Source organism: Sabethes cyaneus, chromosome 3, assembly GCF_943734655.1.
Source record: "Sabethes cyaneus chromosome 3, idSabCyanKW18_F2, whole genome shotgun sequence".
Taxonomy (NCBI): Eukaryota; Metazoa; Arthropoda; class Insecta; order Diptera; family Culicidae; genus Sabethes; species Sabethes cyaneus.
In genome coordinates, this window is record NC_071355.1 from 42,758,969 (window position 1) to 42,786,383 (window position 27,415).

At 42.8% G+C, this 27,415-nt stretch overlaps 5 protein-coding genes across 5 annotated transcripts in view; 2 read left to right on the top strand and 3 right to left on the bottom strand.

Annotated features, from left to right (window-relative positions):
- Positions 1 to 9,324: 9,324 nt before the first annotated feature.
- Positions 9,325 to 10,763, bottom strand: LOC128739512 (zinc finger protein 184-like). Its single transcript, XM_053835006.1, has 2 exons — positions 10,605 to 10,763; positions 9,325 to 10,539 (listed from the first exon to the last, which is right to left on the bottom strand). Exons 1-2 carry the CDS (start codon positions 10,716 to 10,718, stop codon positions 9,325 to 9,327), a joined length of 1,329 nt encoding a protein of 442 aa, XP_053690981.1. The 5' UTR covers positions 10,719 to 10,763.
- Positions 10,764 to 10,995: 232 nt separating this feature from the next.
- LOC128740805 (something about silencing protein 10) lies at positions 10,996 to 12,575 on the top strand. The gene has a single exon (XM_053836371.1). It carries the CDS (start codon positions 11,073 to 11,075, stop codon positions 12,486 to 12,488), a length of 1,416 nt encoding a protein of 471 aa, XP_053692346.1. The 5' UTR covers positions 10,996 to 11,072; the 3' UTR covers positions 12,489 to 12,575.
- Positions 12,512 to 15,717, bottom strand: LOC128740803 (squamous cell carcinoma antigen recognized by T-cells 3). Its single transcript, XM_053836369.1, has 5 exons — positions 15,609 to 15,717; positions 15,348 to 15,544; positions 14,948 to 15,286; positions 12,930 to 14,888; positions 12,512 to 12,865 (listed from the first exon to the last, which is right to left on the bottom strand). The coding sequence occupies exons 1-5, from the start codon at positions 15,645 to 15,647 to the stop codon at positions 12,721 to 12,723; spliced, it is 2,679 nt and encodes an 892-aa protein (XP_053692344.1). The 5' UTR covers positions 15,648 to 15,717; the 3' UTR covers positions 12,512 to 12,720.
- Positions 15,718 to 21,425: 5,708 nt separating this feature from the next.
- LOC128741298 (RRP12-like protein) lies at positions 21,426 to 26,376 on the top strand. The gene is made up of 8 exons (XM_053837011.1): positions 21,426 to 21,987; positions 22,048 to 24,236; positions 24,339 to 24,498; positions 24,563 to 24,835; positions 24,907 to 25,202; positions 25,271 to 25,422; positions 25,479 to 26,019; positions 26,079 to 26,376. The coding sequence occupies exons 1-8, from the start codon at positions 21,511 to 21,513 to the stop codon at positions 26,200 to 26,202; spliced, it is 4,212 nt and encodes a 1,403-aa protein (XP_053692986.1). The 5' UTR covers positions 21,426 to 21,510; the 3' UTR covers positions 26,203 to 26,376.
- LOC128741300 (transport and Golgi organization protein 2) overlaps positions 26,253 to 27,415 on the bottom strand; it is a 116,212-nt gene continuing 115,049 nt past the window's right edge. The window contains exon 4 of the mRNA XM_053837013.1: positions 26,253 to 26,671. Within this exon, the coding sequence (XP_053692988.1) occupies positions 26,455 to 26,671 (217 nt within the window). The 3' untranslated portion in view covers positions 26,253 to 26,454. The remainder of the gene's footprint in view (positions 26,672 to 27,415) is intronic.

Sequence of the window (27,415 nt, forward strand, 5' to 3'; positions counted from 1 at the left end):
GGGAGTGAACCAGATGCGCATATTCGGCCCTGCCTGCCCCACCAGAGGAAAATACCTATAGCAAATGTGAAAACAATCGACGTAGCTAACAGACGACGGCCAGCAGCGACGAGTGGGCTGTCAGAAAACGTGTAAACCCGTGTGCACTCTAAGTGCGCTCAAACACGACGCTTTCAACGTGACTGATCTGATTGGGTAGTGGTTGGCTTGATGTGGTTGAATATATTCATGTACCTATATTTACAGTCGAAACGGTGCTAGCCAGCCAGTTAGCCAGGAATGGCAGACACAGCGTTGCAACTCGACGGTTCCAAACGACGACGACAGCGAACGGTAAATGTAACAGGGAGGATAAAGGAGTTTTCCTTTCGCAGTATTGGACGGGCGGGTGATCGAGGATCGGCGAGGAAGATGTTGGTGAAGGGTTGGTTTACATAAATGCGTCCAGTTTCAGTTGAGAGCTTGCTGGTTAGAAATAAACAACACATCGTTAGACCTTTTGTGTTACGAACTCATTTTTTCCGGTCATCGTTTACTTTGTAGAATGTTACATAAAAGTGTTTACTACGAATTTCTGACTACGGTAGGAACGAGTAACCCCCATTACTGAGTCATTTGTTGTTCGAAAAACAGCTTATATCAAAGGATGCTGATGAGTGATGCTTGGCCCGAAAAACATTTACATTGCATCAATCGTACTGCAAGTAATTACCTTGAAATTTACTATTGGTGGAATCGAAAATCTATTTTTTATTCATACATATTTTACGTTTTACCCTAAAAACTTACACATTAAATTAAGATAAGTTTGTTCGAGACTGGATTCTTTTCATTGCGGTGCGTCTATAATGATTATGGTTATTCATTGCCAAAAATATCTGTTCCATTGCAGTTAAACCCTCTAGTACCACAAGGTTCTTTGAAATTTAAAAATCGAATGTAACGTTGTCGATTAATTCAATTATTAATTGTCGATTGCTAAAACAAAAGTTATTGAGCTTCACCCAAATTTTTGCCATGAAACGTAAAATAGACAAAAAATATGGATTTCTAGTAATCCCTTGGGTTTGTAATGGACATATCGTAGAACATCGTTCTTTAAAACTGTGATTGTTTCACTACGACGGGCACACGAATCACTCTGTTCCCAAGAAATAAGATTCTATAAACTTATTTGTTATTAAACCATTGCAAATCATGTTTAAAGTTTTTGTCACCACCCCCGCCCCCCCCCCCCCCTTGTAAATTGGCTTGAAAAATCGGGGGGCAAAAAAATAATTTGTAGGATATGAGTCAAATTTCTTTTTATAAAATCAATTGTCTGTAGGCTCTACAGTCTGAAAAACTCGAAAAATGAGTCTCCGTTGAATTAACGCTTCTAGCACGAAACAGAAATGGGTATTCGAACCATGGAATTTCCGAAAATCGTCCAAAAAAATTTCCTTTGTTTTTGTCTTTTTTTTGCATAGAAAATAATAACGTATATATTATAAGCAAGAATAAATTCGGTTTTCACGTTTAAACCTTAAATAAAAATTCTTAAAATTCATGTTTTTTTTTGCTCGATTAAAAAATTCACTTTGTTTTTTTTCGCCCCCCCCCCCCTTCGGTGGCCGAACACCGGAAGGACAAAAACTTTATAAAATATTTGTAATGGCCTTATTGTTGTTGTTGAGGTTATCCTATGGTTATCAAATCCTCTTCTCAAATTCCTTTTTTCACAAATTTCTTTCTTCTCACATAATTTCCTTGCCAACCTAAAACTCGTTCTTCCCAAATCCCTTCTTCATTCTTGCCTAATTCTTTTCTACTTACTTTTTACTTTTTCGGCAACAATCCGCTCACGAAATCCATGCCGAATTCAGGAGTCGTCTCGAATGTTAAATATTGTTTTCACTGGTCTCTCATCCGGCATTCTTGCTACGTTGCCAGCCGGCTAGTAGCCTGCCGTGTTTTAGTCGCTTCACAATATCCGCATCTTTGTATATTAGATAAATTTCGTGGTTCATGCGCATGCGCCATACTCCATCCTCTAATATGCCGCCAAGAAATAATCGCAGAATCTTACACTTGAAAACACCAAGAGCTCGTCGGTCGTTCTCTTTTAACGTCTACGCTTCGTCGCCATAGAGCATTACCGGGAGAATCTTACCGAGGAATACCGGGGGAATTGGGGAGTTTTATATTGAGTTGCAGGCTACAGGACCGGGCTGGCTACGTAATCCGTAGAAGGCCCTGTTAGTAGCCGCTATCCGCCTTTTTAGTTCACAACTCACATTGTTGTCACATATCATGAACGTACCAAGGTAAACAAATTCGTCGACCACTTCAAAAGTATCTCCATATGTCACCACCGCAATTCCAACACCCGTCACCTGGCTTTGAACCAAACATAGTCACAAAGTTCGTCATTTTGCTTCAAACCATTTAACGGCACAAACGAGTCCGATGTCTCGTCCGCTATCCTCATGCTTGATTTAGATCCATCAAGGGTAGCACGTATCAGCCTAATCAGTTTTGTTGGAAAACCATGTTCAAGCATAATCTGCCACAACTCATTTTGTTTAACTGAATCGTACGTCGCCTTCAAATCTATAAATAAATGGTGAGTCTGCAGGTTGAATTCCCAGAATTTATCGTGGATTTGTCGCAAGGTGAACATTTGGTCCATCATGGAGCGCCTCTCTCGAAAACCGCACTGGTATTTGGCAACAAAGGTTTCCTGCAATGGCTTCAGTCTGAGGAACAAGAGCGCGAGAGAATTTTGTATACAGAATTGAGGAGATTAATGCTTCGATAATTGCTGCATTCGAGTCGATGGCCCTTTTCGTAAATAGGGCTTATGAGGCCTTCCAACCAGTCCGTAAATAAGTCCTCCCCCTACCAGCACAGATGTTATAAAGTAGTTGCATTGACTAATATATAACTAATACAAGTCATAAATAAGTTATTTAAACTAAATTAAGTGATGGCGTGTTGCAAGGGCCTGAGTCCATACCTTTAGTGTAACCTGAAGGATTGCGCAATACAGTCGTTCGCTCCCGACATTCAAAAGTTCGGTGGGGAAGCCGTCCTTTCCAGCTGCTTTGCCATTTTTCGGCTCTCTCACTGCTTTTTCAACCTCGTCCAACGTTGGTGGATCCACAGCTCTCAATTGTTATCCTCTTTGTGTTGACCACTCCATCTTGTTAACAGGATAACAGGAGTTGGAACGGTCCGGTTTCTGATTCCGACATCAGAAATGTGCCGGCCATTAACCAGAACGTGGTCCATCTGAAAGCAGGCCTCTCCATTAGGGTGTTTTCTGGTGACTTCCGAATCTTCCATCGTACAAAATAGGTACTACAGATAGTCATTCCGCAAGTTGATTAGCCTCAGGCCAGGTCATTGTTGTTTGTGGCAAGACGTAAGCTTTTTCTACCAATAACGGGACAAAAGACCTCATCGCGCCCGACCTGTGCATTTGTATCCCTGAGGACTATTTTAAAGCCATGTCCTCGGCACTCACCATATGTCCTTTCGAGAAGATCATAGAACTCGTCTTTTACATCATCGGGTCTGTCGTTCGTCGGTGCGTACACATTTATCAGACTATAGTTAAAGAATTTGCCTTAATCCTCAACATCCATAGACGGTCATTGACGGGCCTCCATCTAATGACACGCTTCCTTTTTTTATGTAATACAAATCCAACTCCATGCTCTGCTTTATTGCCGCCGCGCCCTACTAAGGCTGCGATGCCTTGCCTCGCGGGCAGGGCTGCTGTATAGCAGGCGACACCCAGCGTTTCATAAGTCAGCCGCCCGCTCCGGATTAGTCGTTGTATGCCGTCCCTAACTTGGGACGCAGCTGCATACCTGGTACGGAAACGGCGATTCACCGTACAGTGTTATAACCGTCCTGCCCATGGATGCATAGTTGACGTAACGACCAACATCATCATTGTTGGTATCACCAACATCCAACATCACCGATTTGGCTGAAAAATTTTTTCAGCATGTAAAAATGAATTATGAATTATTATTAAATGAGCTTTTAATTGGTCGTTTTTGATGAAAAAACACCTTTCTTTTGGAAAAGTTGCCGCCATTTTGGGAATTTTTCGAATTTTTAAAAACCGCTACGTAACAATTTAGCAGTGGTGGGCACCACTAACCGCTAATTCGCTAACCGAAAAAGTTAGCTCGCTAATCGCTAAACGCTAATCGATAAACTCAGATTAGCGAAAATTTGTTTTGAGCATATACTATAATATAGCGCAAATAACTATCGACAATTCATAATTTTTGGACATAATATATATATGCAAAAAAATGAACTGATTTTAGTAATTTTTCATGCGATTACCCAGCCAACTGGTGATGAACCCACCTATGTACCGCCAATTGGAATTGATTGTGTACATACATAATTTGACAGGATTATCAATTGATTTTTAGCAGTTGCGACGAAAATAGACAAGCAACTACACTCGATGCTTTGTTCGTACTGCCAGATGCAGTCCGGAGTGAAGAAGTTGGACATCGTGAAGCACTTCGTATCCGCCGGATATAGCCGATCCGGCACATACAACATTCTCGCCCTTCTAGAGAATGGTTAAATGCAGTAGAAGCTAAAAAGGGACACCAAGAGCAAGGTGCCCTTAGCCTTCCGCGCCTTGGGGAGGTCGGAACTAAACAGTGAAAAAGTACCTTACCAAAATGGACATTTTTAAGTGGATGCATCAGTCAGGGCTGGCTGAAGGCTGAAGGTGCTGGTGAAAAACATCTTTACGGCGAAGGATGACGAGATATACTTGATGTTAGACGGCAACGACTGTCAAAGCACTGAGTACATTTAGTTCGAAAGCAAACACTGATGAAGCCTGCAAGTCGTAGGCGAAATACGTATCTGTCGCGAATAAATATAGATAGTAGAATTTCAGGTATCGTATTCTACTAACACGCTTCAAAAACTTCAAACATTACGCCCCACCAAGAAGGTAAGCGATGGCGTCAAGTATATCTCCCGAAGAATGTCCTTCTGTAACTGACGAACAGCGAGAAGCGAATGTTCAAGCTGCTGTTCTTTCTTTCGGGGCTTGTGTTGAACGGGGATATATGCAGTATGAAGTGCATGCTGGAAGTTACCTGGAGAACGTGATTTTTCGGCCCAATGTGCCAAAAGGTCAATGGAGGAGATGTACCGGTTAAAGATAATCATTGTACTGAATACCGTCAACCCTTCCGGCGTCCCCCAGCTGCAAAGAATAGAACATTTTCATTGTTTCATCGGCCATGACTAAGGTTCTGGCTAAGTGGCGTCAGGCCGACTGACAGGGCGTCGAAGCATTTGTTGTAGAAGGCTTAATAAAAGTAGCATGTAAGGAAAGCTTTTGTAGTTCTTCTCATCTTCCTTGAAAAAGCTTTAAAAATAAAAAGCGAAACTTTGGGGAGAGGAGAGTAACTAAAAATTTGTTACGATTTTAGTTTGACTACATACGCCATTTCCCAAAGAAGCTCTTTTAATTCATATTTTGTTTAGTTTTGTAATGTATACGTTATCACCTCAACTTGTTTGTCCTTAAAGAAAGAAACTTAGAAACTTAGTATGTATTATCCAGAAATATTCGTGTTTCAGTTCCATATTCCATGCTATATCAGTGTCTGTTTCTTGTTATTATTGCCGGAAATCAAATTTCGATTCAATTAGAACTCGTTTGAATTCGACTTGTTTGGAAAAGATGAGTGGACCTCTCGGTATACATGATACTCCCTTTGTCATTCACTAGATAGTAATGCTATTATTTTGGTGCTTCAACCGCATACAAACTTGTTGATTCGTGACATTATTTAAAACCAATGCAATATAAAAATAACGCGGTAGAGTTTGAATGAATTCACAATTTTCATGCAGCTTTAGCGATTTCAAGGGTTTATTTTTAGCGAAGCTAACGTTTTCGCTAACGTATTCCAAATTTAGCGAAAACGCTAACCTCGCTAACCAGAATTTAGTGCCGCTAACAAGCGATTTAGCGAATTAGCGAAATTGTGCCCAACACTGCAAATTAGGTATTAACCTAAAGATTCAAAATCACCCTTGAAATTTGTTCTACGATACTCCGTTGGTTCCCGGCACATACCGCCAGCAAGGAACTATTTTCTAGAGGGCATTCACACGCCCACCTGCCACCAGCATCATAATCACTATTCTGGTATCCAAAAAATGCAAAATATATCTTCAAATATACGTTAACCAATAACTAAAAACCCCCACCACTGAACTATAATTCTGGTATCTGAAAAAAATTTACGAAAATCTATTATTTTTCGGTCTTCCAAAGTAGGGGCCCCCTTAATTCTATGTATGTTTTATTCTTGACAGATACGTATTTCGCCCACGACTTGCAGGCTTCCTCAGTGTCTGTTTTCGAACTAAATTAGCCAAAGCAAATTTTACAGTTTTTACAGAAGCTTAAGATTACGTAACCTATGTGTGGGTATACAAAATTAGTGTAGGTAAACTGATGCAATGTGTCAGTTGATGCTTAAGACTATCTGTGTAGGTATACAAAGTTGGTGTAGGTAAACTAATTCTATTGTAAACTAAATTCTATTGGTAAACTAATTCTACTACAAGAGTCTGAAATCTAAAAATTAATTAAATTAAGGAAAACATGAAAAAGCCTAATGGGATTATGCGAATGATGTGAATCCGGGATCTGTGATAGGAGAGAGAGCGAAGTTCTTTAATCATAACCCAAGCAACCAAAAGTTCGAATTTCACTTAAGGAACAAACTTGAAAGTTCATATTTGGTTCAAATTTAGTTCCGTAGAACTTTCTTGCTGAACAACCAGACACTACATTTGTAAACCGAACTTCATTCTCATTAAAGTACCGTTAATATCTGTAGCAACTTGAAAGTCCAACATGCAGCTTGAAAGTTCAACATACAACTTGAAAGTAACTTAGAGTTTGGATAATGGTGTCTAAGGAAGGTTAACAAGCTTTATGTCTATGGAGGTATAGCTTGCTAAGCAGCTTTACCTGTATTTAACCGAACTTCAAAGTTGCCTTGAGTTCGCTGCATAGAGCGCTAAGCAGCTTTTGAAGAAACTTTGGCAAAAGTTTATAAAACAGCACTTGTAGTTCTATTTTTATACTCTTCCATTTTCTACCTCCGCCTCCTCCTAACTTTTGTAAAGTCGGTTCATGCGATTAAGATAGACCATTTAAAAAAAGCCTAACACCGACCGCTACTGGATTTGAACCCGTGCGTTCCTCGTTGCATGCCTATCCTGATGCATTGCGCCATCTCTGACGCCGCTAGTGACATGAATTCTGCCGATGAGTTGTTCTTAAGTGTAAGTTCGTTTCGGGACTGTGATAAATGAGAAATTAGCACATCGAGTAAAAACGATGCAAATCGCATATTCTAGCAACGGAACAGTGGTATGCGTCTAAGTTACCGAAAAGAAGTACTCGAGTTCTCAAATCCCCGAGGTTTATGTTGGTGGTGTGTGGTAAGTTACAATAAATTAATATTTATAAAAAAACAGTCGATTATTAACCGAAATTAAATACCTTAGTTAATGAGAAATGTCATGAATCTGCAAAACAGGAAGAAGTGGGAAAATATTCCCCCAATCTTTTTTATTTTGAAAATTATTGGAGTTTCTTTTTAGGCTGAACAGTGTTCTATATAGCGACTTAAGTGAACTTTTTGCGAACTTTCTAGTTCTGTTAGAAGTTACTTTGTATTCCCTTCGAAGTTCAAACATCAAATACGAACTTGAAAGTACGGTTAATTACTTAAAAATGAAGTTGAAGAGAGTTCTATTCATGATCATTTCGTTGGCTGATTAAGCCAAAAATCCCCTTTTATCGGAACTTTTGGTTACTAGGGAAGTTGTTACGTCTGAGTGTGTCTCTGTTTTTCGCAACATGTGCAACTGATTAAATCCCGAATTTTCTATATTCGTCAATCGGATCTTTAGTTGATCCCAACTTATTTTTGACCTGATTGTTTCGGCTGGTGTAGCCTAGGTCAAGTTTAGTCAAGAGAGGTTTTCTGATGTTCAAATTTGTTTATCACCCCCGCTGGGTTACCCTTAAAGATTACCGAAATTTTCAAAGCGAAAACTGTTGAATGTGATAAACAACGTCGATGGTTGCTATCCAAATGCTCCGCGCACTTCTGTTCTACAAACTGTGAAAACTAGATCACCTATTTTAACTCACATTGGACTCGGTCAATTTCAAATTTCCTCATTTTTCTACGGAGAGAGCGTGTTATATTTTCGTCATATTCTACTGCCACTCTGTTAAGTTCTGGTGTTATTGGTGTTAGTGTTGTGATTGATTTTTTGTATGCTTCTCTTCTTTTCTTGGCAATAATGTTCTGGATTGTCCTTTCTTTGTATCCGTTCAGTTTTGCAATTTCCGAAATGTGTTCTTTTTGTTTCCCTAGCTCACTTAACGGTAATGTTTCCATCCTATGTATCATGTGATGGAAAGCTGCCATTTTGTGTGGAGTGGTTAGATGAGCTAGGTATAACCCGTTTGGTGCTCGTTGGTTTTCTGTAAATTTCAATTTCTGTGCTCTCAATTTGTCTGATTACAACGATATGCAAAAAAGGAATTTTTCCGTCTTTTTCTGTTTCGTATGTGAAGTGTAAGTTCCTGTGTGTGCCATTCATGGCTGCTAGAATGGTTTCCAGTTCTCCCTTTTTGACTATGCTTAAAACGACTTATCGCCACCATCTTTTTGGGAGCACCTTCTTTTGTTCAGCTTATTTTCAATGTTAGCCATGAACAGCTCACACAGAAATGGTGATAATGGATTGCCCATCGGGGCATCCACTATTACTATTTGTAATAGTTGTTTCTGAATGTGAAATAGTTCTCCTCCATACACAAACGTGTCAGCTTTAATAACCTCCCACCTTTTTTCTCCATGCGTTCCAGGAGGCTTAACGATTCTTACACGGGGACGTCTGGGAATAAGGCCGTAACAGCGAACCGATCTAACCAATCTTCTAACCGATCGAATCAACCACAACCGGCCACATAATATCCTTTAATTTAAAGGATACAGAATCAAATATAGAAGATTATCTGTTGCCGCTGTTAGCCTACAGGCGTAGAGCCTTCAGTAATAATAAAAAATCATACAGATTCTTTTACTTACCATTTGTGTATCCATACGAAACATTTCTCTTATTAGTTCTAGGTCAGTAATTCTCGAAGCTAACCGACATAGAGAGTAAGAGTTATCCAGGTATTTTCTTTCCATATTTTACTTCACCGGTAAAATGCCATTTTCGATACGCTAATATAATTAGTCAGACTATTTCGGTTTCGTTCACAACTTTCACGCCGTCGGCGTGCACTCGCCGCACGTGCTGATCGAGCCGATTCTTGCGACCATAGCTCGCCCCACACTGATCACACTTGAACGGTTCGATCCCTTCATGCACCTTCTGGCGGTGAAACTTTCGTGCACTAAAATTATTAAACCACTCGTCGCACAGGTCACACTTGTACGGCGTCGGATTGCTGTGGTGCCGCTGGTGGTTGCGCAAAGCCTGCTTTCGCTTGAACCGCGCCGGACACTGATCACAGGGGAACGGTTGTTCCTCCGTATGGGTCACCATGTGGATTGGCACTTCGAACTTTTTCAGGAAGGTTTTGCCACAAATTGGGCAGGAGTGAGTTTTCTCCGAGTTGTGTAGTTTTAGGTGGTTCCGCAAGGAACCGATTTGGGTGAAACGTTTTCCACATTCGTCGCAGCCGTAGTTGCGCTCGTTTGCGGCGCAAATTTCTTCGTGCTTTTTCAACGTGCTACTGGCGAAGAAAGCATTCCCACAGGAGGTGCAAACATATTCGCGCTTCTTGTACGGTCGGGCCTTGTGCTGGTCGAGATGCTTTTGGGTGAGAAAACGCTGGAAGCATACGTCGCATTCGTACGGCCGGATCACGTTGTCGGTGATGCGGTACTTTTCGTGCTGATCCGTTCGATGACCGTCCAGGGCCTGTTGGCTGTCGAAGCTTTCCGCCGGACAGCCACAGCAAATGAGCTTCGCAGCAGGGCGGTCGGCGGCGCTTGATTTTTTTCGTTTGCGGGTGGTTTTGACGGGAGGCTTACGTTTACGTGGGGAACGTAGGACGGGTTTGGGTTCCGGTTCGAACTCCGAGCTGCTTCTTTCCGATGGGTTGACGTTGTCTGGACTATTTAGCGTTTCCAGGTTTTCATATTCTTCTTGAACTTCTTCGATTGACCATTCGTTGGTCCAAGCGGGGCCGACCGAAATCTCCGAAGGCATTTCAGATGTATCGTGGAAAATGATTTTTACTTCTTCATTTAAATCTGGTTCTTGCTTGGTTGTTTTAGTTTCATCTACATTTGGGTAAGATTCTTCTGAACTCTGTTTTGAGCTAAGAGTTTTTCGCAAAAAAGCGTCAGCTTCCAAGCACTGCTTTCGTAGATTAAAGAACTTGAGGAATTCCTCCGTACAAAAGGAACACACGAACTGAGATAGACCATCGTTTTGTTCGAACTAAAATGTAATTTTCAACGAAGTTTAATAGAATTATGTAGCATTGCATTTTGTGTGCGACCAACCTGCAAGCCAGTGCAAAACATAATGCTTTCGGCAATGGTTCTCTCTTCTCGTACGGCAAACAGCGAATGGTACAACTGGTTATCCGGCGACAAACACACACGGCACACTTTCATGCTGTAGGTAAGCGGATAAAATTTACGGTCAACGCCGTCCGTCGGCACACAATTAAAAAAAAATTCGAAGCCGATCAGCGTTTCATTCAGTGGATTTGATTAGTTTGGTTTTGGTGGAAAAATAGGTAAACAAATATTTTTGACATTTTCCTTCTAGCGCAGAAGGACGTGCGTTACAGGCCGTTACGCGTTGTCAGTGGACGGGCGAGCATAACGTTTGGGTGTTCGTCAGGCTGTTTTGCCTAGAAAATACATAAACAGTAGCATAGCACGTGTGAAATTGTTGGTAGTGTTTTCCATTTTATTGTTAAAGTTTGACTAAAGTTTTGAGCAGAATATTACGGTACTGGTGAAATGCCGGATAAAATTAGCATCTACGATGTCGGAGATCGGTACGACCCGTCGGAATCGGAAGGCGAGTACGATGAGCGGGAACGAAAACTGCTGACGAAAATACGGGATCGCAAGAAAGGCAAACCTGGTCAATACGCCGATGGCGAAGAGGAGGTTCTGGGTTTTGAGGACGATGACGAAGATGATGATGATGGTGAATACGAGGACGAGGAGGAGGAAGATGATGATTTTGATGAAATTAAAAAGTTTGAGCATGATAGCGACATCGAAGATAAGGAGGATTTAGATGATCTACCAGACAGGAAAGCATGGGGTTCAAAAGCCAGAAATTTCTATGGTGCTGATTATGTAGATCAGGATTACGACAGCTTAACCGCACAGGAAGAGGAAAGAGCTCGGCTGGAAGAAATCGAAGCAAAAGAAATCCAACAACGATTAGCAAAGGAACTAAACGAAGCTGATTTTTCGTTGGATGTGTTTGTTACCGAACATGAGACGGAGGCGGCCGTTAGCAAATCTGCTAAAAAGAAAAAGAAAGAAAGCGCAGAAATCAAACTGACAACTGATTTGTCGGATTTGAGCGATCGTCAGAAACGGGAACTGTTCAGGAAAGAGGCCCCCGAGTTTGACGGATTGGTAGAGGATTTTGAAAAGAACCTACAAGAGTGCCAAGAGGTTCTGGAACCGGTGATGAGCTATCTTTCCGAGCGCAACATTACCGACGAGCATCCGTTTGTGATGCTGTTGAAAACACGATATGATTTGAGCTTAAATTACTGCAACAACATTAGCTTCTATCTGCTGCTGAAAGCTAAAAAAGTCAAAATTCAAAATCATCCGGTTGTCAAGCGGATGGTTCAAATGAAACAGTTGCTGCTTGAATTGGAGCAGAAATATGAGAACTCGATCAAGCCGCAAGTGGAAACCATTCTTGAACACATCGCTTCGGGTGAAGAACTGTCAATCGAAGGTTCTATTGATGACCAACCGGAAGCGGAGCAACCCAAAAAGAAGAAACTAAATATACTGAAAGAAATTGAAGCCAACGAAGAATTGGAACAGAAATCGGACAGTTACGAGTCGGATGAAAGCATCGAAGATGCTCCGCAGGCGAAGAAACGTCGAACGGAGGACTCTTCGGAGGAAGAGGAACAAGAACCAGAAGAGGACCAGGAAGAAGAATCGGCGGGTGACGCGAAGCGAAAGATTACCTACCAGATGGCTAAAAACAAGGGTCTTACGCCGCACAAGCGGAAGGATGAGCGCAATATTCGTGTCAAGAATCGCCGTAAGTTCCAGAAGGCACTGGTACGGCGAAAGGGAACCGTCCGGCCGGTACGGACCGAAACCACTCGATATGCCGGCGAGAGCAGCGGCATTAAGGCTTACGTCAAGCGAAGCATCAAAATTAAGTAACCGTCTAGTAATGGTAATTCATCTCTTTATTTTCGTTACTTTTCAAGTAATTATCGTTCTTAATAGAAGAAATATAGTGACATGAAACATGGAAAACAGTTAGTGAGTACTTATAATCTTTGAAGAACTGAAAAGAAAAAAAACTCCCTGCTGGGGGAACAAATTAAGTAGCGTTTAAGACAGGAACGTAGAAAAAATAAAAAAAATGATACGAGTTGTCGTATTGAAGGAACTATTTCAGTAAAAGCTTTCGGAAATCCTCGTTCGATTTTGGTTTGCTTCCATTGGAGCTGTTTGTGGCTTGCGGAGCAGTCTGAGTTGCAGTCTTCTTCAGAACTGCTGTCGGAATCATGCTGGATAGCTTCTGCTTGACATCACTGAAAAAAAAAACAGAAATGTTAAAATTATTCGCTCTTGAGAAGCAGACTCAAATCAACCCACCCCTTGACGACATGTCGTTTTCCTCCGCCCAAACTGCTCCCGGCTTCCGGTACTGCCGTTCCTTCTTGCGAGCTACTGGCACCGGTCGGATTTCCCCTCGGAGGTGGAGCGGAAAGCGCTACCGAGAGCGTGAATCCATTCATCTCGTACTGATCCATTTTGAGAACGGCCTTCTTCGCGGCAGCTTCACTTTCGTACTCCACATAGGCCAGCCCCTTCGACTTACCGCTGCGATAATACACCACACGAACATCGCGCAGTTTACCGAACGGTTGAAACAGTTTGCGTACATCCTCGTTGCCGGCCTCGAACGGTAATCCTTTAATAAAGAGCTTGTTCGGCTCGAAACGTTCCGAGTATTTGAACTTATGCTGCCGGTTTGTTTTGTCCCGGGCCAGGGACGATATGAACACAGGGCGACCATCCAGTGGACGGCGGTCGAAACTAAGCGCACGCTGCACGTCCTGTTCGCTTTCGAACTCAACGTAACCGAAACCTCGACTTTTACCGCTGGAACCTTGAACCAACTCAATAGATTTAAACTGCAATTCGGGAAAATTGGCACGGATCTGGTCTTCGGTGGCATCAAAACTGAGATTGCTGAAAAACAACCGGCGGCTGTCGTTGGACGTATCGATTTCCTTGGCTTGGGGTTCATCCAAACGAATTCTTTTCGTATTTTCCTCCAAACTGGGCTCAGATTTTTTCACCGGCATAGGACCTACCGGAATGTTGGGCCTTTTGAAGTCAGTTTCTTTACTTTCGGCTTCTGATTTCTGATCATCTAACGAGCGCTTCCGGCTGGGCTTCATTTTTGATGATCCTTCTCTTGGATCTTGTTCTTTTTTAGGATCTGAGCGGCGTCCCTTTGGGGTTCTCTGCAAATTCAGAGATTTATAATACGCCTGCACCGTGGCAGTACAAATTTCCTGACAAGCAGCCAATTGCTCCAGCGACCCATAGCAACGTTCAAATCTCATCCAGGCTGCTGCCAGTGTTTCCGGATCATTGAGACCCACCGAGCCGATGGCTTTCCGATATAGTTTCCTAACCGGTTCCAAACCTCGTTTGGCCTCCAATTCAGCATATTCGATCCACAGTCCTGCCCTTGTAGAATTATCCGAGCTTTCCATCACGTTATGCCAAAGATCACGACCTTTCAGGGGATTCGCCAACTGTCCATATTCCAAACGTCCCCAAAACTGCAAAATTTTGCACTCCGGATCGGCCAGCTCTCCCCACGTCCTTCCTAACTGATTCCAAGCCAACTCAAAATTAGACCGCAAAATATCTCTCTCCTTTTCCTCCTCATAATTCGCATGCCTACGCAAGTAGGTTAAGTACTCCAACCACACTTTCACGGCCGGCTCGGGAGCCTGAAACTCCACCGTAGCTACCTCCTCCATTATCTTGAGAATATCCTCTTTGGGACGCTTTTCCCTTTCAACGATACGCATCTTCTCCACGTACAGCTCCGCACTCCACGGACAATTTCTTAGAGCCCGATTGACCAAATCAAACGCACTCTGACTAAACACAGGAGAGGCCGAGCTTTCCTCCAAATCCGGAGGATATTTATCCAAATATTTCAAATAATCACACCACACAGTCGGATCCAAACAGCAATCCGCGACCGATCGTTCGTACAGTACCTGCAGCTCGTCATCTCCCAGCTGCGAACGACACTCTCGAATGTACTGCCGGTAGAGCTCCGCCCGTTCCTGATGAAAGTTAGGCTCCAGCGCTAGCAGCTTGTCCTCGAACGGAAGCATTCTTTGAAGTAAATCTTTGGCCTGTCTGTACCGTCGCTCAAACTTTTCCGGATTCAAATCCTCCAGCGCATCTTTATGTTTCTCACAGAGCAACTTGTACTCAATATAGGAATCCTCCATATTTTTGAGGGGAATTTTCAATTCCTGCTCATAAATCCGTGCCAACCTGTTAAAACGCTCCGGCGATCTAAAACAAAAAACCGAAAAATTAGCTTCACCCCACCACAATTGTCACAACCAACATACTCTTCATTTTTTCCAAGATAATCATCGCGATAAAGTTTCCAGATGGTACGACCCTTGGTCGTATGCAACCCGTACGTTGGAATTAACGTATCCCAAATTGATTCCGATAGTTCGACGTGCACTTTCTGGGCTAGCCGTGCGAACTGCTCTGCCACCTCGACGGAGAAGTAATCGTCCAAAGCCCGTCGGTACAATTTGACCACCTCCAGCCACTGCTCCGCATAAGACGCTATCCGCTGTTCGCTGTCTAACCAGCGCAACCAAATCTCCGGCGATAGCGGATAGACGGCTGCGAAAATTTCTGCACTTTGCCGAATTTTGTCCAGATCCGTCATACGACTGTAAACGAACCTATGATTAATCTTTCTGACTCAAACATTAGAAAATTCAAGCTACTTACTGAGCACTATCCAAAAGTTTCACATAGTTGTCATAGTTATATTTATCCTCCTGAATTTTTCCCAGCAGCTCCAGATATTCCTTGATTTGGGCAGCTTCGTCGTCATCCGTATCGTCACTATCGCTGGAGGACGAACTGTCGGAATCCGATTCACGTTCTTCTGCGTCGCCCGGACCGGAAGCGTCCATCGAATCATCCTAACGAAAAAAAACCAATCATTAACAGGTCCCTCAATAAAGTTTGGCACTCTGTGCTACATACCCTATCGTCGTTATCGCTTTTCATTTCGGAATCGGACATTTTTCAGTATTTTCACACTGAACGTGGACGATATTTGGCACTCAAAAAAACTTGTTTTCTGCAGCTGGCGGCAAACGACCGACCGAACGACGCATTGCAAAGACAAACGTAAACGTAAAAATTCGAGCGAAAGTTACAAGATGACATTGACAGTTCCAGGCTTTTATGCGTTGTTTTGATTTTTCAAGGTTATCAGGGTTGTTTTCAGATTTATAAACGCCGTACTGAAATGTTGCAGGTAGCTCCATTTAAATATTACGTAACCGCAGCAGTTTTAGGTACCAGTACATCGTTTGGTGATTAATTTAATCTATTTCTTCAAATAACGGGTCAAACACTGCTATTCAACCGTGTACTGGCACAACTAAATATTTAAACAACATTTGTGTTTCAAAATTGGCTGTCCAGCTTCCCACGAGCGATAATGGCGGATATTGGGCACATGTGGGCACAATCTTTTGACATTCATTGCAGGAGCGTTCGCCCCTGACGGTGTTACTATGGAAACATCCATGATTGTTTGTTGTTCGAGTGTAAAAATGTAAAAATTGTTTAATTTTGCAGATCAGCTGAAGAGAAGAGGAACATAAATGAACGGACTCAAACTTTTGTAGTGGTTTGCGGCCATAATTTCCTGAAAGCACCGACTCAGAATACTTTTTACAATCGTGCGAATTAAACATTCGAGTGCACTCAGAGGCAAACATTTACTTCATATTGGTCAAGCCGTTGCCAAGTTTACTCTCGAACAGCGTCTCGACTTGATAAGATACTTTCCGTTGCGTATATTTGGACATTCTCCCTGAAGTTTGTGAAAACTGCGAAGCTACAATCCATAAAACCTCTTATCCGTTCAATTATGTTCTTCAGCTGATCTGCAAAATTAAACAATGTTTACATTTTTACACTCGAACAACAAACAATCATGGATGTTTCCATAGTAACTAGGTCAGGGCGAACTCGACGCTCCTGCAATGAATGTCAAAAGATTGTACCCACTTGTGCTCAATATCCGCCAATACAGTCAACTTTCGCTAATTTCACTAAGCTCTTAGCCCATTTAGTGAAAGTCTTTCGTTAATTGGACTGAGATGTCAAAACCTAGGGATATATCGATTGTTTTTGTCGAAACCGTCGCAGAAAGGTTTATATTAATATACACTTATATAAAATACGGAATCAAAGCGGAAACTAAACTTTTCGTAGTTGAAATTTATTTCACTATTCACAAGTAAATAGTAGAATTTCATACAACAATGTTAATATATATTGGCATTTTTAACTGTTTCACCGTGATGCTAAAAATGGGGGGGGGGGTCAAGTTCATAAGTGTTTCCATTTAATTAATTTTAGTATTTTTTATATAAAATATTTTCCACACTTGAATGAACTATATTCAAGAGCCCCTCAAAAGAAAAAAATCGCTGTCAGAAATGACGTTTGACTTCGTTTTAGATGAGCTATAGCCCAATTAACGGGAGCCCGATTAAAACGTAGCCCACTTAAAGATAGCCCAACGAACGAAAGTTGACTGTATAGTATAATCAATTTATATCCAGCTTTCCACAAGCGATAATGGCGGATATTGAGCACAAGTGGGCACAATATTTTGACATGCATTGTATCAACGCTTTGGCTGCTCCGATGAGCCGTTCAGTTTATCAATCAGTACAGGTGTCTTCCCAACAATATGGAAATCGGCATACATGTTTCCTGTTCATAAAAAGGGGAATATGTGAAATGTGAATAACTATCGCGGCATCTCTGCACTAAACTCGATATCAAAACTGTTCGAGCTTGTTGTGTATGCACCTGTATTTGGATTCTTTAAGCAATATGTCGTAGACGATCAACACGGCTTCATGCCCCAGCGGTCTACGACAACCAATCTTCTAACGCTTACGTCCGACGTGATAAAAAGTTTTGACGACCGTTCGCAGACGGACGGTATTTACACGGACCTTTCCGCTGCTTTCGACAAATTGAACCATCGAATCGCCATCGCCAAACTGGACAAACTCGGAATCGGAGGCTCGTTACTACGATGGTTTATTTCCTACCTCTCCGATCGCAACCTAGAAGTTAGCATCGACGGGTTCACCTCCAGACCTTTCACTGCTAACTCTGGAATTCCACAAGGTAGCCTCTCGGACCTTTGGTTTTCCTCGTCTACTTCAACGATGTCAACTTCCTGCTTAAATGCCCGCGACTCTCTTTTGCCGACGATCTGAAGCTGTATGCTAAAGTCGATAATCCGTCCGACGCCGCGTTCTTGCAAGAGCAGCTACTGATTTTTGCAAAATGGTGCACAGATAACCGCATGCTGCTTAATTCCGACAAATGTGAAATAATAACATTCTCAAGGAAATTGAACCCTCTCGTTTTCGACTACATTCTATCAGACGTGCCTCTACGCCGCGAAAATTGTGTCATGGACTTGGGAACACTGCTTGACTCCAAGCTTGACTTCAAACAGCACATCGCATATATTGTCGATAAGGCCTGCAGGAATCTGGGCTTTATCATGCGGATCGCCAAGAACTTCAACGACATCTACTGCCTCAAAGCTCTCTACTGTGCTCTTGTCCGGTCCAACCTTGATGAACCAAAATGGAGTTTACCGAATCGAGTCAGTGCAGTGCCGATTCATACGTTTTGTACTTCGAAGATTGCCCTGGAACGACCCCTTTCAGCTGCCCTGCTATGAACAACGCTGCAGACTCATCGATCTTGACCCGTTGAACACTCGTCGCATTATACGCAACGGTCCATTTCTGCGTGTACCTCATCGGCGAACAAACTATAGCACATTTAGCACAATCATCGGTCTGCAACGTCATTTCAATCGATTTACACATAGCTTCGACTTAAACGTCAGCCGCGAGGTACTGAAAACTCGTTTCCTGGCACTAGCACATAGATTCTAGTTTCAGTGTATCAGTAGGGCCAGTAGGCCTGCTGATATTTTTATACAAATAAACAAATACTTTCACAAATAAACTTCCAAGAAGAAAATTATCGTTCCTTAATGCGAAACAAAACTTTAGTTATTTTGGTCTATTATGAGCTAATCTTCATGCCATTCAAAGTTTATCGTGCAAAATATAATTTTGCTTTGTATTATTTCATGCGCTTTGTGAAAGTATGAATTTATCCAGCTTTCTACGCGCTATAATGGCGGACGCTATAAATTGTGTTCGTAATATGCAAACAATCTTTTTGACAACTCTGCATCCACCAAAACTGGGCACTCTTCTCCTGTACGGCAGTGTTGCTCTTTCTTTCGTTTACGCAAAAGAAGGAGAGCAATAGTTTTGTTTACATTTTGCACATTTTTGCTCTCCTTCTCTGGCGTAAACGAAGGAAAGAGCACGGTAGTGTTGCAAGAGAAGAGTGCCAGATTTGATGTATGCAGAGTTGTCAAAAAGATTGTTCATATATTACGAACACAATTTATAGCGTCCACCATTATAGCGCGTAAAAGTTAGATAGAGGCTAGAGAGGTTTTCTGTCAAAAGTTTTTTTCCATTAAATGTTTGGTTTTGACTCTTAGAAATGATACCCATATAAAACTTTCTTTAATAAAGCCCCTAACTACTGCAAAAATGAAAGAATAAAATGCGTATATTTCACCCCGTCACTTCTCGGATGTATTACATGCCTTTTTGTACCAGTGTCCTCAAATCTTACGAACACATCCGCCATTATGACTCGAAAAAAGCTGGATATAGAGCTTACTAAGCCCAGTGCAAAAAGCTACAGAAACTTATTGCACAGACTAACAGACGTAACACTTCGAACAAATTTTTTAACAAAACATCGTTTCATTGACACCACTAAAACTTGGAAAAAACACTAGCATCACCTGGCGCAGTCCTCGTGCTACGCAGAATAGGTTGCTATAAATTTAGCGATGCTATAAATTTACTTGTACAGTATCTGACATCAGCGCCAGCGCAGGTGAGCGGCGTGCTCGCGCAGCGACTGTTGTTTGAGTCTTGGCTTAAGCGAAAATTTGAAATGATCGTTTTATTGACGATGGAATGAGGCTTCAGTGTTACGTCTGTTAGTCTGTGCTTATTGTATTTTACTCAAACGTATGTTTTTTACCGGGCTGTAACTGGGGAAAAACAAAAACAAACGTGTGAAATCATTGTAAAATCTAACAACAGCAACAACAACGCGCATCGATGTGTGCGTACATTAAACGTCAGTAAGCTCAATTTACATTACAATTTGTACCTAAATTCAAGATACCACACCCCATCGACAGGCAACCGTCATGTTTTCGCCACCAACATCTCGTGTGTGCGAAAATGAAATAGCAATTCACCACTGCGTTTCACTCAACTACCAGCAGTCTGATTTGGGCCCGCTGTCAAATTATGAGCCCGGAACATCCTCACGCTGTCACTCACTGCAGCTCGATATAGGGATGTACTCAATCCAGCTTTTTACGCGCTATAATGGTGGACGCTATAAATTGTGTTCGTAATATGTGAACAATCTTTTTGACAACTCTGCATACATCAAAACTGCACGGAGCGAAAAAGCTCCAGTTTGTTTCAAACAAAACGATTGTTGTTTTAAGCCTCAATAAAATATTTTTATAACAACCTGAAAATATTGTTGTTTCCAAACGAGATTCTGTTTGAATCAAGTAAATAACAGTTTTGAATTAAAAGTAAAGTATTTTCAAATTTGAAGTTGACATTGATGTAACAATAAATATTTTCATTTCAATCATACATTTCAGTTTGAAACAAAACGAAATTTTTGTTTGTGCGTAAAACAACCATAAATATGGTTGAAACTACATTTTTATTCTCCGTGTGGGCACTCTTCTCCTGTATGGCCGTGTTGCTCCTTCTTTTGTTTACGCAAAAGAAGGAAGGCGATAGTTTTGTTTGCATTTCGCACAAGTATAATCAATATATATAGAATGCCAGTGTCGCTGCCAGTGCGCGTGGTAAACATCATACATATTCAGATAATGTATTTACATTATATATGCATATGTGTGTGCCTGAGATTCATCAAAAGGGGAATCTCATTGTCAAACTTTGACAACCAGTTTAAAATTTCGAATATGGCTGCCAAGTAATGTGATTGTAAACTTCGCTGGCTTCAAATTTCTGAAAAAATCGGTGCAAACAGGTGCAGTTTTGGGGTTCAATCATCCGGACGAAAAGAAAATTAGCGTTCAAAAACATTTCACTGGCATGCAAACACAGCGATGAGCGCACTGATGACAGCACCAACCAGCGCACAGATAAAGAACAGATAAATAACAATGAGCAAGTTTGACAATGAAGCTCCCGATTCACAGACTTGATACAGATTGTTAGCACCATGTTTACCACAATGAGTCCTGTAGAAAAACAGCGACACTGGCATTCTATATATATTGATTCTACTTTCGCACAGTTTTGCTTTCCTTCTTTGACGTAAACGAAAGAAAGAGCACGGTAGTGTTGCAAGAGAAGAATGCCAGATTTGATGTATGCAGAGTTGTCAAAAAGATTGTTCGCATATTACGAACACAATTTATAACGGCCACCATTATAGCGCGTAAAAAGCTGGATAGGGTGAGATACCCCCAGCCCGGCTTGTTACGTAATAGTTAAACGGTCCTTAAACTCGCCGTTTGTCTTCAGGGTCATTAACATAAATTGAGCGTTACCTATGTTACGTTTTCTGACAGCTACCCGTTTCAATCTTCTTGTTCATCTCAGTTTTCTTGTCAGGCTCGTCAAGCAAGCACGTTTGTTATTTATTTTCCATTCCCATGCGGTGTGTTTGCTAGTCGTTCCACACATTGAGCAGTGAAAATTTAAAATTTTTATGAAAGTGAACTTCAAACATGGGTAAATTTCGTTCCAAACTAAAGAAGAAAGTCGGAGGAAAACGATGGGCTCACGGTCAAGCTTCGAACTCGAATCCGGTAACGAACAAGCATCGTGCCAAAGCCAAGAGTCGCTTCTTTCAAGCAAACTTGAGTTTGGCTCCCCCGGAACAGGGAACTTCGGGGGCGGCCAGTCAGCTAACGCTCGATGCGGTGTTGAAGCACGATGCCGTGCAATCGTACAGTGGTCAACGGGAGGGAGGTCCCACCGTAAATGATCTGGCGGCCAGTATGAAATCGTTCAGCATGAACGACGGTTTCGAGGGGGCAGATGGAATGACGGAATCGCAGCTTGGAACGTTCAAGACCTTTCAAACGTTTGCCTCGAACTGGAGCGCCTGCAGTAATATGAGTTTTAAGAAGTTGTTGAATAATTTTCGGGCCGACTCGCAGCTTCAGAAGGATATGTTGGCTATTTTGGCTGCGCTGACTGAGGTAAGTGTCCTATGAAGTGAATTAATTTGGATTAGTTTAGGAATTGAGTTTCTATTTTAGGTCATTAAAGAGAACGGTGGAACTCAGAGTAGTACGGAATACTTTCTGGCACTGATGGAAACAATTGAGGCGACCAAAGAGGAGAACGATATAGTGGCAGCCGTGTCATTGCTTGCAATGGGTATTAAATCTGTTCCCGAGGGGGTGCTGCGGAAGAAGTTTTCCGATTGTGGACAAATTTTGTTGAGCCTACTGGAACGTTATGCCGATACGGAAAATCAGAGCGTCGTTAGGAGCATTGTCGGCTGTCTGTCGGTTGTTCTGCGAGCTCAAGAGTACTCTCAATGGAAGCATTCATCAACGTTGAAATTTTTCGATGCAATTCTGGCGTTCGTTATTCATACGAAGCCAAAAATTCGCAAAGCAGCCCAGCACGCTGTGGTGGCCATCATCCATGGCAGTTGTTTTATGCTTCCTCCGAAAATGGAGTCCGCGGAACAAGATGAGGAACCGATGGAAGAGCGAACGGAAGAGGTTCGAAAACCGCTGGTGAAGTTTCATCCTATCAGTAGCCGTGTGGCAAAGTTTTGCGTAGGACAGTTTAAACCGGAGAATGTGGGAAATAATCAAACAATAGTTTTGCATACGTTGGGTTTGCTGCATAACGCTCTACCCGGATTCTCTAAAGAGGATATAAAAGTGGTGGCTGAAAGTTTACTGTCGATCATGACTGCCACAAATGTTCTAATCAGAACGAACTGTTTCCAAACGTTTCATTCGCTGTTTTCTTCTAAAACGGAAAACTTAACTCCTGTCCTAGCAGGAAAATTAATAGCTGCGCTATACGATTACAGACCAGACAAATCGGATTCTAAACAGATCATCGCTTGGCTAACTGTTCTCAAGGAAGGTCATCTGTTTTTGGCGAAATATAGCTTAACAATGTGCAGCAATTCTCTACCGAGATTTGTCGACCTATGTACTCACGATTTTTGGTCCTCCGGCAAAATGGAGGTGGTTTCGGCCGCTTCCAACTGCCTCAAGGATATTCTTTACGAGTGCATTCAAGCGTGCTGCGAAGATGATGAGGTTGAAAAGCATCGCGTTTCGATCGAACGGATCCTAAAGTCCATAGTCGACGTTCTGAGTTCGGCTCCGTTTGGACATGCTTCCAATCAAGTGCTGATAATTCTGGCGATTGCTTTCGACATTACCGGACGTCACTTTGGCAAGGAGCTTGCGCCGGCGCTGAAATTTTTAGCTAATCGATATGATCCGAAGTCTTCCAGCAGAATTCAGATCGAACACGCAGTCCTGCAGGCGATCGGTTCGATGGATACCGGACTGGTACTGGAATGTGTTCCACTGGCCGATGCGGCCGGTAAAATTGATTTGGATAAAACATGGTTGTTGCCGTTGCTCCGTGAGGGTCTCAATCAGTCTCGACTGGAGATATTCAATTCAGTGATTTTGAAATTGGCCTACCAATGCTATGTGCTTTGGAATAAGTTTAAGCAATCGGACAACAAACAACAGGCGCACATTTTTGAGTTGCTCTGCTGCCAGTTGTGGGGTCTCTTTCCGGGCTTTTGTCGCCGCCCGAAAGATGTGCAAAACTTCCGCCTCATCGCTAAAACTCTTGGAACCGTTCTTAATGAAAATCCTGACATGCGATCCCCAATATTGGATGGTTTGAAGGAGCTGATTTCCGGTTTGGAGTCCGATTCGGATAAGGCAGAAGTGGGCAAGTACGCGAAAAACTTCCTGCCGCGTCTGTTCAACATCTACACTACCAAACCGAAGGGAAGCTATGAGAATGAAGTCCGCCAGGCGGCGTTTGAAGCTATCAAAGCTTACCTGAGTATCACTCCGAAACAAGTGCTGGACGAAATGCACTCGGTAGCGCTGGATCAACTGACGGCTAAAGCACCGGGAACCTTCATCTACGATATGCTGTTTGATGTAGTGGAGCAGCTGTCGCTCTATCAGACAGCTGATAAGCTAGAGGACATTTACCAACGGTATCTTGCGGTTATTCTACGGCGAGATAAGACACAGGAAACTGTTGCCAAAACCAATGCCAACGTGCGTCGCCAGATGAAGAAAGCATTTAAGCTGTTGCGCGAAATTCTGGCCTCACCCAACAATGGTTGCGTGGAATTTATTCAGTCCAAGCAGGGAAATCTGGAGAAACTACTGCTCGGAACTTTGCACTCGACTTTTGACGGAATTCAAGCACCACGATTGGCGTGAGTATTTGGTTTCCTAGGAGATTGGCTACGAACGCCATGGTTTTTTAAGGCTCGCAAAGCCTGCTGTGTTGAGTGCTAATGGAAATTTTTCTTTTTCAGTTGTCTCAAATTACTCATCGAGAAGAATCCAGAAACGAAGATTGGAAATAAAATTGTCGTGCGAACCGTTTCGGAAGCGGTGGCGTCCTACAGCGTGGAAGCCGTTAAGCAGGAAAACCTCTCCAACGATATAATTGAAATGGTCGGAAACATGTACAATGTAGGCACATGCTGGCTCAGGTTCTTCTCCAAATCGAATTAAAACCCTTTTTTTTTAATTTCAGGACGAAGGAAAAATGAACGAATTCGAAAACATCATCATAGCCGGTCTGGCCGGGGACAGCACACTGATAACCAACACAATCTGGGTACTAAAAAATGTGCTGCAAACCTTCACCGGCTCTCTGACCGTAGACTCACTGAAGTTCCTGCTGGAGCAGGTTTTGACTATCGTAATTTGCCACAACCGGACCGAGGTGGATGCGGCCTTGAATTTCCTTCTGATTTACATTAAGATCCTGCCCGTTCCGATGGTCACCAACTATTTGCCCATCATCGTAAGTACCTAAACTGAATGCTAGTTGAGAATGCTAGCACTGACCATTTTAATATGCGTTTTCCCCGACAGATGAAAGCACTTTCGTCGATGGTTCCGGACACGAAACGACACTGTCGGCTGTTGGTTGGTTACACCTTGAAGCGCCTATGCAAACGCTTCGGGGCGGAAGAAATTGTTAAGTTGGTTCCCGGCAATGACGAAGTTACGCACAAACGGCTAAAGAAAATCCGCAAAGAGCTGGCTCGAGCTAAGCGGAACAAGTTGGAAGACGCGAAGAAACAACGCCGTGGTGGTGGCGCTGGTGACGTAGACGACGACGATGAGGAGGACGATTTGGCTGGTCCGCTGGAGAAGAAGAGCTTGACGTACGTTTGTTTAGTTTGAAAAAATGTTTAAATCAATTTTAATTGTTATTTTGATCCTCCTCCAACAGAATCGACGATATTTTAGCAGATTCGGAATCTGACTCAGACTCCGGTTTGGAAGACGAACGCAAAGCTAGGAAGAAAATGAACACTTACATCAAGGAATCTCCGGAAAGCATCGTTGATTTGGCAGATTTGGATGCCATCAGTAAAATAACCAGTAAGTAATTTCGGTTCGAAATCACAGCCAATGTTTAAAATTTACCAACATTTTAGCATCCCAACCGATGGACCAATCGGAGCCCGGCACTAGCGGCACACAAGATCGCAAGAAACGAGACTCGAATCGTGGCTTCGCAACGGCACCCGACGGGCGGCTAATCATCGAAGACATCGAAGATTATTCCGACTCGGACGAGGACCCAGACGAGAATGTCGGCTACAGTGATAAGGCGAAGAAACGAGTGTACGAGCAGGAGGATAGCGACAGCGGAGAGGACGATGGCAAGGCCGATGAAGGGCAGGAACCCGAAGGACCTTCCTCGCGCAAGCGAAAGGCAATGGAAGCGATGAGCGTACGGTCGGGTATGAGCAACAATCGGTACGTGGCCGGTGGAAAAGGTATTCACCGACCGGTAGCAGCGTCGGTGAAGTCCGGTTACAGCGGCAAGTCCGGCAAATCGAATAAAACCACAAAAACGTACGCTTCGACCGGTGTCGAATACAAGTCCAAGAAGGCGCAAGGTGATATGCTGAAGAAGGGCAAACACGAACCGTACGCGTACGTTCCTCTAAGTCGAAACTCGTTGAACAGGAGGTATTTCTTTATTACTATTTTTTAAGTGACTCCGTTCTTAAAGTGAGTTTTTATTTCAGAAAACGAGCCAAAAACGCCGGTCAGTTTAAGGGTATTGTAAAAGGCGCTCGGAAGGGAGCCAGAAAAGGTGCAGCTGCGGGGGCTAAGAACAGATTGATGAAGGCAGGAACGAAGCGAAAATAAAGGAGTCTTCTCTACGATGGTAAGTGTTTGATAATTGGTTGTATGTTCAATATATTTCCTATCAAATTGAGTGCATTCAACCGAAAATGTGCGATAGATCTTTACTGAGGTATAGTAACACGCAAACAGTGAAATGTAAATACAATAAAAACAGTTAGATTGAAAATCTATTATCCGTGAGCCGTGAGGTTTTCGTGATCATTGTTCCGAAAGTATCTAGACTAATTTTCGACGTAACGCATTGATCGTCTATCAAAATTGTCGTTCGATGTGCGTCCGCTGCCATCCACCGTCCGGATCGGCCGAGGACATTGTTTCTTCGATGAATTCCATCCGATTGTTGTGGTCAACCAAGATGATGGTTCGTGTTCGGCTGCCGTAGCCGGATTCCGGGAAGTACACATTGATACTGGAAAGCTTCTCCGCGTAGTTGGGTGCCCGACGGGACAGCTCCGGATCCGGGAAATATCTGCGGGTAAAACGGAAATATGAAGATCGTGATTTAGCTGAATTAGTTCATAGAAAACCTTAACTATTCGGTGTTCTGTATAGTCACGTAAAATTGCTAAAACTTTGAGATGAATCAAATTTCAAGGCTGTGTACGATTTAGTCAAGCGAAATGAACTTTGGTAGAACAAGCTTGGGCATGGCTTTCCAACGGAATTGATACAGCTGATTTAAACGACGCTTACTCAATTGAGCTGACATGTCATGACAAGACGTACATAACGAAATTCTTCCCGATTCGAATTACACTTATATCGTCTGTTGGTAGAGCTTTTAGTGGTACCCGCAATCAACCCCACTGTCTCGCAGAAAGACCAACGAAGTACTGTTGTTTTATGTTCCGAGCATGGCACAGCACGCTCAAATGGCTCCCAACAGTGATTCTGGTAAAGAGAAGACTCATCAAGGTGAGTCTCCCATGCCTATGGATCTTGACAGTCTGGCGGTGCCAGGGCCGAGTGTAACCAAAACAGTGGTCTCCACAAGTGGCCCAGTAAACTCCGGTAAGATCCGTGGGAAAGGCGAAACCACTCGAAGTTAGCTCCCCACTCGATCCAAACCGAGTTCGGGTACTGGTAGTAAGAAAACTACTACCACCATGAGGCCTAAACTTCCAGGGATTCCACCTCTCCCAAATGCTAGTGAGCGGAAAATTCACAAAAATGCAGAACACTAGGGTTCTGCAGATAAACCTCCATTATGCGA

Excerpts from the sequence above, each read along its gene's own strand:
- LOC128740805 (XM_053836371.1), top strand. The coding sequence starts at position 11,073 with ATGCCGGATAAAATTAGCATCTACGATGTCGGAGATCGGTACGACCCG.
- LOC128740803 (XM_053836369.1), bottom strand. The coding sequence starts at position 15,647 with ATGTCCGATTCCGAAATGAAAAGCGATAACGACGATAGG. Across the intron at positions 15,545-15,608 it reads AAAGCGATAACGACGATAGG|GATGATTCGATGGACGCTTC; the intron begins GTATGTAGCACA and ends TTTTTTCGTTAG. Across the intron at positions 14,889-14,947 it reads TATCTTGGAAAAAATGAAGA|ATCGCCGGAGCGTTTTAACA; the intron begins GTATGTTGGTTG and ends TTTTTGTTTTAG.
- LOC128741298 (XM_053837011.1), top strand. The coding sequence starts at position 21,511 with ATGGGTAAATTTCGTTCCAAACTAAAGAAGAAAGTCGGAGGAAAACGA. Across the intron at positions 24,499-24,562 it reads TGGTCGGAAACATGTACAAT|GACGAAGGAAAAATGAACGA; the intron begins GTAGGCACATGC and ends TTTTAATTTCAG. Across the intron at positions 24,836-24,906 it reads CCAACTATTTGCCCATCATC|ATGAAAGCACTTTCGTCGAT; the intron begins GTAAGTACCTAA and ends TTTCCCCGACAG.
- LOC128739512 (XM_053835006.1), bottom strand. The coding sequence starts at position 10,718 with ATGAAAGTGTGCCGTGTGTGTTTGTCGCCGGATAACCAGTTGTACCAT. Across the intron at positions 10,540-10,604 it reads TGTTTTGCACTGGCTTGCAG|TTCGAACAAAACGATGGTCT; the intron begins GTTGGTCGCACA and ends ATTACATTTTAG.